Source organism: Buteo buteo, chromosome Z, assembly GCF_964188355.1.
Source record: "Buteo buteo chromosome Z, bButBut1.hap1.1, whole genome shotgun sequence".
Classification (NCBI taxonomy): domain Eukaryota; kingdom Metazoa; phylum Chordata; class Aves; order Accipitriformes; family Accipitridae; genus Buteo; species Buteo buteo.
In genome coordinates this window covers 4,674,373-4,683,604 of record NC_134204.1, presented here as the reverse complement: position 1 = coordinate 4,683,604, position 9,232 = coordinate 4,674,373, and the positions used below count along the sequence as shown (strand labels likewise).

The following is a 9,232-nucleotide window of genomic DNA, read 5'->3' as shown; positions in this document are numbered from 1 at the left end:
AGCAAAATGATGAGACATAAATAGAGGGGACATCATAGAATCATAGAATTGCTTAGGTTGGAAAAGACCTTTAAGATCATCAAGTCCAACCGTTAACCTAGCACTGCCAAGTTCACCACTAAACCACGTCCCTAAGCACCACATCTACACGTCTTTTAAATACCTCCAGGGATGGTGACTCAACAACTTCCCTGGGCAGCCTGCTCCAAGTGAAGAAATCTTTCCCAAGATCCCATCTAAACCTCCTCTGGCACAACTTGAGGCCATTTACTATTGTCCTATTGCTTGTTATTTGGGAGAAGAGACCAACTCCAACCTCCTTTCAGGTAGTTATAGAGCGATAAGGTCTCCCCTCAGCCTCCTTTTCTCCAGACTAAACAACCCCAGTTCCCTCAGCTGCTCCTCATAGGACTTGTGCTCCAGACCCTTCACCAGCTCCGTTGCCCTTCGCTGGATGTGCAACGCCCCATCCCCTTTGCCGCAATAAATTGTGATCCCTCTTGAAAAGAGCTGGGGAGGGCACTGGGTGGCCGCTGGGTCCCTCTGAGCAGCTGTGAGCTCCCAAAAATCCCTGCTCTCAGGGGAAGAGGAAAAAAATCACCTCGTGCTTTCCTCCGGAGAAAGTCCTGGGCTGCACATCTGAAGTCTCTGGCAAAATAGGGGTACTATGTTTTCTTTCTCGCCTCCTAAATGGCTGCTTTTTGGATCTGAGGTTTTTACCCATTTTCTTATTTTCTCCCCATATAACTGGAAAATTGAAATGCTCAAATGTTTCATTTTAAGCGAATGCATAATGATTTTCTCTACTTCACCTCTTTTTTTTTTGGAGAAAAGAAAAAGAAAGGGGGTAAAAAGCACAAGAGAGAAAATTACAGGGAGGCAGAAAATAAAGGAGCAAACTAAGCATAGATTAAACATCAGTGCAACTAAATCTCAAACAAAGCCCTTTCATGAACCAGGAGGCCCCCCACTTTCTGGCTCCCCACCTGGATTTGGGTTGCTGTCACTCCCAGGCACAGTACAATGCCATGGTGTTTGCTGGAGAGATTTCTCCTCCCTTTTCACCCTTTCTCTATCCATTCTTCATTTTGCCTTTAATTTTTCCACTGTCACCTTTCCCTGGAGGTTCTCCTCTTCAGTGCTGGTGTCCCAAGCCCAGCGGGCTTTTTGCCTCCCCCCATCTGAGACTTGAGACCCTCAAAACCCCAAACCTGTTCTTCTTCGTGGGGTTTGTAAGACCCACCACCCTTCCCACCACCCTTGCCCTAGAAGCACCACTAAAGATCCAGCCATGACCGTACTGTGATTGTATCACCATTGACATCAAGACGAGCTGCCAAGGATATCATTATCCAAAGAGTAGCTGAAGGTCAGAAAATAAAATAATCAAAGCCTCAGACCGTCATCTAGCAAAACCATCACATTGTCCACGTGCTTCATCCCTACCAGGGGCGAGGCATGGGATTTTTTCATGCCATCAATCCTATTGCTCTCCACCCTGTCATAAAATGGCCTCTGGGAGTGCAAGATGTCCTTCTTGAGCAAACCATGGCTTCAAAACTGCTGGAAAAAGCCTTTCACTGGGGCTCTTCCACTGTCCTGCCAGAGGTCAGCCAAAAACCGCCCAAGTTTTAAGAAAATTGGCTCATCAGTTTTTGAGCCGGTTGATCCCATTGTGACTTCCCAAAGGATTTCACCCAGCTCGATTTTGCAAAGAAGGTGAAAAACCCGTAATCACATCGAAATTACAGAGGGCTTTGAGGTGGGCAGAGGGTGAGTGCCAGGTCTGGCAATGAGCTGAGAGTCACAGTCACCCCCAGACCTGCCCAAGGATGGTGGCTGATGTGCCACATGTGCCCCAGAAATTCTCAACTGCTCTGTATCACATTCATATTTATTGAATATCCTCCCTGCATGCCTGGACAAGGGGAGAAACCTTTCCCGTGGGACCGAGGGGTGAGACATCCCCAGTGCCTCAATGCCTGTGCCGTAGCATCTCCAAAACACCTACTCCACAGGTACACTGGTGACACGCGTGACATCCACGAGGCTGGAGAACATCACACTGAAGAAGAATTTAACGGTGTTAATTTTTAATGAGAGCTTGGGGCAAAAGTGGGAGGATGCCCGAAACTGGGGGTGCTGGGACCCCAAAAAGCTGCACTGGGGGACACCAACAGGCACCGGCCATGCAGGCAGGAGGAAGCCAAGGGCTAATTTTAACGTCAACCTGTGCCGGCGGCATCTGCGTGACATGCAAAGCCCCAGCGACGGATCGGGTGTCCCCGGGAGGGGGGGGGAGCGTGCACGGATGAAAAGCAACAGCGGCGAGGGCTGAGCCCCACAAAATACCCGCGACAACTGCCGCGGCGGGGCCGGGGGCCACGGGAGCAGCTGCCCAAGGCAACCGGAGCCGGTGGTGGGGCTGCAACCCCCGGCCCGGGGCCAGCAGCAGTCTCAGGGGACCATGGAGGGGACGTCGGGGTGGTTTTCAGGGTACATGCACGTCCTGGGAGTCCCCTGGGGCCCGTCCTGCAGGCGTCACGGTGGGGACGGGCGAGTGGAGGCACTGTAGAAAGCTCTCCTTGGTTGACTCACGCGTGGGTTTGGCTACATCACACCTTCCAGGCGTTTTTAGCACTTAAAGAAGTGTCCCTTTGTAGGATGTGTTTAATACAGTGAGCTCAAGCAGATCGTACCTTGCTGCTGGAAACGATTTCTCGCCGCCGGTAGAAATGGGTGGAAAGCCTTAATTTTTCCATGCTGCACCACAAACAGGGCACAGGAAGCGTTTCGTTACAGCGTAAGCATGGAAAAAAAACCCCAAAAAACAAGTTTGCTCCTTCCTTGGAAATGTTCGTGCTGGTGGGACGACATGTGCTACCTGCAAATACTGAGCATTGCAGATCTGGGGCTGGCCAAGCCGTGGTGTGGGCATTGCTCAGAGCAGCGTGGTGACATTGTGGGACAAGGTCCAGAATTTCCCTGCCAAAATCCCTCCTGGAGTCAGTGCAGCCTCCTGGGAGACACTGAGTTGGGGGCAAGGCAGGAGGGAAAATCCAAACTGGGATGCAGTCGGGTGGGCACTGGGAGGCAGTGGGCACCTGTAACTGCTCCTGCTCCCATCTGAGGGGAGTTTGGTGCAGCAGCGGTGTGAAAACTTACCCAAAAGAGCCCTTTTGGGTGGCTGTCCCAGCTCTGAAGAAGGCAGCGAGGGTGCGCAGGCAGCTGTCCCTGCTGCCTGAGGATCAAGTTAATCCTTCCCACACCGCAGGGCTGGCATCTGCCCTCAAGCTGCGGGGCTGGGAGGGAAAAGGTTAAGCAGCTCCAGGTTGCCAAGCCCCCATTTTAATTCAGATCAGGAAAAAATACCCAAAACCCAAAAAAACCCACACAAAATAAACCCAACGACAAACCCAATGCAATAATCCAGGCGAACAAATCCATCGCGCATACACGTTGGGGAGCTGCCGAGCGCTTAAAACCTGCCAGATGCACGGGATGGATAAAGCTAAGCGCGGATTAAGGGGCTCCCCACGGCGGGATGGCGGGCACTGCTGGGAAAAGCCCGGCAAAAAAACAACCCCCGGGTTTGGCTAAGGTGGGAAGGACACCCCAAAAAACGGGTAGGATGCTTCCCGCGGCCTGACTGAAACCCCTCCCGCGCGCCGGGGCCTTTCCCGCTTCGTTATGAGTTTTAAATAAACGAGGATGAACTCCCCGTTGGGGTTTTTTGGGGGGGGTGGGGGGGGGAGGAGGGGGTAATTTTCTTCCTTTAAGCCATGGGGGTTCTTTTCCCCACGAGGAGGGCGGCTCTGAGCCCCGTGGGGGTTTTCCACGAGCTCTCCGCACCCCTGCGCGCTCGGCCGGAGCCATTTTAGGGTCACCGCCGCCCGCAACCAGTCAAGTTCTGTCAGCAACTGGGCCGTCAACACAGCAGGCCGCTGGAGGGGCCGGGGGAACGACCCCCTCCGCCCATCCCTCTCGCTTCGCGCCCCGCTCGACGCGCGTTTCCCGCCCGCGCGGCGGCCACGGGTGTCAGGAGGGACGGCGAGGCGTGTCGGGGGGGGGACGAGGGTCTATATGGAGGGATCGGCGGACGGTGGTCGCGCCTCCCAGGCGTCCTCCTCTGAAGGGGGACAGCGTAGCCGCGGGCCCCACGGCGGCCGCCCCTCAGGGGAGAGGGCGATGCGCGCCCCCGCGCGTCCCTGAGGGCGGCGCGGCCGTTACGCGCGCGGCCGTTACGCGCGCGGCCGCACGCCGCCCCTTCCGCCGCCTTTTTTCCCCGCCCCCCCCTTCCCCTCGGTCTCTTATTGGCCTATCGGGGAAGGGAGGGGGCGTGCCCGCCGGCCTTCGGCGCTCCGCCATTGGCGGCGGCCGCCTTTGTGTGCCGGCGGAGCGGGCGGCCGCCACTTCGTCGTCGAGGCGGAGGGGCCGGCGGGACCCGGGGCCGGGTCCTGGGGGTTGTGGTGGTGGTTGGGCTGGGGGGGGGGGGGGGGGGGAAGGAGGAAACGACTCGGGCCGCGCCGCGCCACAAAGGCCGCAGCATGGTCCTGGTGCACGTCGGTTACCTGGTGCTGCCCGTCTTCGGCTCCGTGCGCAACAGAGGTACCGCGCCGTGGGCGGGGGGGGGGGGTGTGGGGGGGGTGTGGGGAGGGCCGCGGGTTCGCGTCCCGGGGCCGCTCCGCGCGGGGGTTTGGCTGCGTGGGGCCCGGCGCGTAGGGTTTGCGCGCAGGTCCGCCGGTTTTCCGGGTTCCCCCCTCTCTCCCCCGCACACCTCATCCCACCTCACCCCCCCCCCCCCCAAAAAAAAAAAAATAAAAAATTAAAAATAATTCCCCATCCCTGCGCTTTCAGGGTTGGGGAGAGCCCGCCTCGCTCCGCGGGCGCGCAGGGCTCCGCGCCCCCCCCCCCCTCAGCACCCCCACACCCACCCCCACGCACACACAGTGCCCCTTCAGGGGGGTGTCCCCCCCATTTTCGACACCCCCACCCCCCCCCCGGGGCCGCCCCGGCGCCCACCGCTTGCCCACCATCCCGCCTGCACCTCCAGTCTGTGCTTCGGTAGATCCATTTTCCTTTATTTTTATTTTTTAAATTTTATTTTTATTTTTTGATTTGAAACCCCTTCCCCCCCCCCCCCACCCACCCCACCCCACCCACCCCAGTCTTCGCCGTGTAGCGTAGCCACCAGGCCATCTCAGCGTAGCTGTAGACGATAACAGCCATTTTTGTACCTTCATCCTGTTTAGCTGAGTACATTGCACTGTAAATTCCTGTTAAGTGGATTCATTTTGCTGTGGTCGTTGGGCGCAGAGTCTCCTGGGGGTGGCCAAACGCCCCCAAATGGCAGCCACCACCCCCCCTCCAAAGAAAAAAAAAAAAAAAAAATTAAACTGGGGAGGGGAAACCCGGCAACGAAACCCCCCAAAAAAATAAAATTGGAGAAGGGAAACCCAGCAACAAAACGCCTCATTCCAAAAATTAGAATTGGAAAAGAGTTGGAGAGTACGATCTGTGATTCAATAGGGGCTGAAATACCTCCCCCCCCCAAAAAAAAAGCTGTTGGCCGACACTGATGAGAGCTCTGCAAAGTGGGGGGTGTCCAGCATCATCCCCGTGTCCCCGCCGGCGGTGACACCGCTGCCGACAGCCGTCCCCCACCGCGGGCGCTCGCCCACCCAGCCGCTCGCCCGGCCAGCCCCACGCTCCATCCCCATCCCGAGCCACAAGTGTCCCGTCCCATTAGTGCACCTCCGACGTGGCGAACGAGCCCCCCCTATCCACAACCCCCCCCCCCCCTTAAAATTTGCTTGCGAAAAGAGACGACTGGCAAAATGGTTTTCCATTAAACAGGGATAACATTTTTTTCTGCTGTGCTAAATTACTTCCTGTTCTTATTTTGTGGGTAATTTTCTGTATCGAATATCCTTTGGTTGTGTATCTTCACCTTTTTCTTGTACTAAAACTAAAGCATGGTCTGTATTTTTTTACATTACCTAGTTTCTGATGTAAATCTCTCTGTAGAGACATACCCTGCTGAAATGTAATGTGCTGTAGCCTATACATCTGCTCAGTGTACGCTGCTTTTGTTCTGTTGCCCTTCCATAGCATGGTGGGCCTTGCCTTTTTGTATTGTGTGCATGATGACATTGTTACACACGATTCCACTAATACTAATATACGATCTCTCAATAAAGAAACTAGTTTTCCTATATTAACCTAGTGTGCTTTTTCTATTGCTGTTTTCCCATTTATTGTCGTATCCTGCTGTTTAGATTTTTTCCTTGCTTTCCCCCATCGTGAGGTTTGAGTGAGTGGATTTTTTTCCCCGTAGTGCAGATATGGGGGCTTTTTAATACATTTTTTTTTTCCTCCTATCCCATATCTATCCTCAGCATTAGTCTGTGTGTACATACTCCCTAGATGCACAGTCCGTATTACCGTTGTGCTGATGCAGAATTCTGTTTTACCGCAGAATAGCCAAAATAAAAGGGTATAAATCCAAGCCCTCGTTATTAATAAAAAAAAAAAGGTAGATATTTGATGAAGGGTCTGCTGCTTATTTCATTCTAGTTACAACATTGCACATTCCTTACCAGACTGATACCAAAATGAGAGGGACGACCTCCGGATGGATGGGGGGAATTATTATTTTCTTTTTCTTTTTTTTAAACTCTGATTAACAAGAGGTAAATAAACCTGGGGGGGGAAAAAAATCCCTTTAATCTATTAGCTGTATATTTAAACATATACATATATACGAGTGCCCTGCCCACCATCTGCTAGGCGAGAAGTTGCCGTGCCTCGGTCCCGCGGCGACTGGCACGCTATAAATATCTTCACTAGACCCCTGCAAGGCAGGGCTCGTAAAACCGTCCCAGCTGCTAATGTTGTAACTACATTTTCCTGCTTGAAGCCTCCAGGCCCACCATCTTCTGAATAACCCGATTTGGTCAAAAGACCAAACCGTGGGGTTGGGAGAAAGTCACTGGGAACCTTAAAATGTTGGAAGCAGGGAGGGATGGACAACCAAATTGCGGTCAGCGAGCAGTTTTGCTGCAGCTGCAAAGCGATAATAATACCGGTCACCTCTCCTTGTTCCTGCGCCAGACCTTCTTTCCCAGGTCTGCAAAATGGTCCTGTAAAACCTCCCAATTTCGGTTTGGATGCCAGCAGAAACTGAGGAAAGTCAGGGCTACCAAAAGTAGGAGATGGGGCTGGGGTTTTGGGAGGGGGAGGGGGCGAAGCATCTTGTCTTAATTGCATTTCCACAGAAGGGGGGAGAGACACAGGACTGGTTATTTGTCTTTAATGAGAGGAAGACAAATTCAGCAGGTCGGTGGTTCCCACCGCTAAAATTTCAAGAGGAGCCACTAGCAAACAAAACAAAAGCAAGTGGCTCCAGCAACCCGCCCTGCCTCACCCCAGCATCCCTCGAAGAGACGCATCATTTTGCAAGGCCGTGCCTTTCCACCTCCCTCCTAGCTTTATCCTGAGTTTGGTTGATTTTGTTGTTACCTATTTTTATTTTTTTTTTTTTAAAAACCCATTTATTTATTATTTCCTTCTCCATATTTCCTTTTCCGTGTATCTCGATGACTGTTTGGCCATCCTGTTCCCCTTCCCTGTATGAGCACAAGCGGGTTGCCCCCCTGCTTTTTCCCCCCCCCTTGGATGTAGTGTATGCTGTGGCCCCTTTGTTCTCGCTCCATCCTCGCCCCGGGCCAGCGCTGAGCTCCGTGCGTGACACATGTCCCCGTACGCATCCCGAGGAGGGAGGCTGTGCTTCTCGCTTGCATGAAGGGAGACGTGCATGCCTGTTGGGGCTGATCATTTTCCAATGTGATTTTATTTTTTTTTTTTCCTTCCTCCCCCCCCCTTTATTTTTATTTATTTATTTATTTATTTATTTATTTATTGAAATTCAACCCCCCCCCAACCTCACATGAGACAATGAGATTCGGGTTATGGCGTGGAAAAAAAAAAAAAAAATGAACATCCCCTCCCCTCCTCTACCCGACCCCAAAACCCAAACATGGATAAACCCCGGTCCCTTCCAAAACGTACCTCGCGCTACGGACACCTGCCGGCAGCTGCCCCTTTGTTAGGAGCGGCGGATTCACTGCAACGAGTGTAATAATCCCCCCCCCCCCCCAGATTTTCTTCCGCAAATTAGTGCTAATACAGAGCAAAACTGTTTGGTCAATATGCTCTGAGGATGCCTTGGTAATCTAATAATACGGAAAGCTGCTGGGTTAATGGCAACTGGTACTAAGCAATTTATCATCCGCATCATATTTTGACCTGTCTTGTTAGAAACACGTTCTTACAAGAGGAAACATTTCCTCCCCCCCCCACTCCACCTCCCAGCCTTATTAGTCAGTAACTATCAGGCTTTCATAGCTCATAATCCATCAAATGCATCCACAATTTAATGGCTTAATTCCTTTGACGCTCCGAGTCTTGAAAAGCCACCTGGTAGCGAGAAAATAATCTTTTTTTATTTTAGCATCGCGGGCTGAGGAAATCCAAGGCGAGTCACGTGCTGCTGGTGCTGCTGTGGGTGTGGAGGCACATGCAGTGATTTCTATAAAGCCTATACATCTCTCCAGCACCAACCTGTATTCCCGGGCTGCTTTAAATAACTTCTTTCAATAACAGGGAGGTGGATAATCCCAAACACACACAAAACGGGCTCCGAGATTCGTTTCTGTAAGGGTCGTGTAAAGGTCTTATACACATCTGCGTGCATTTAACGGTGCCGAAGGGGAGCTGGACCCATCTGTCCCTCACACGGGGTTTGGGGTGCTGTCACAGTTTCGCTTTTAAGAGAAAGAGAAACAAATAGCGGTCACTTTTTTGCTCATATTGGGAATTATCAGCAAAGTCTAATGAAAGCTGATCCGGATTTACCTTGCCGTGTGCGGATCTGGCCCCGTGGAAGTGTGTTATTTAAGAACCGGTGAGTTGGTGCCCGAGCGAGAAAGCAAAGGCAGCTGCGAAGCGGAGGGACGGGAGGTTTTGGGGGGTGTGGGGGGGTGTTTGCCACAAAACCCAGGAGCTGCTCTGGTTTGGGGGGGTACGAGGTGGTGGGGACACGGTCCGGCATCGCTGGGTGCATCCCGGAGAGAGCGTGGGGTGCCAAAACTGGGGAGGGGGGGGGGTGAGATCCGTAGGTGCCGGGATGCTGCCGTAACCATCTCCGGCCTCGGTCCTCGCCGAATTCTCC

At 53.0% G+C, this 9,232-nt stretch overlaps 1 protein-coding gene across 2 annotated transcripts in view; it reads left to right on the top strand.

The window, feature by feature from the left end:
- The first annotated feature begins 4,439 nt into the window (after positions 1 to 4,439).
- The window catches only part of ARK2C (arkadia (RNF111) C-terminal like ring finger ubiquitin ligase 2C), a 51,978-nt gene continuing 47,185 nt past the window's right edge, over positions 4,440 to 9,232 (top strand). For both annotated transcript variants that reach the window (XM_075020139.1, XM_075020138.1), the window contains exon 1: positions 4,440 to 4,608. In XM_075020139.1, the coding sequence (XP_074876240.1) occupies positions 4,548 to 4,608 (61 nt within the window). In that variant the 5' untranslated portion in view covers positions 4,440 to 4,547. The remainder of the gene's footprint in view (positions 4,609 to 9,232) is intronic.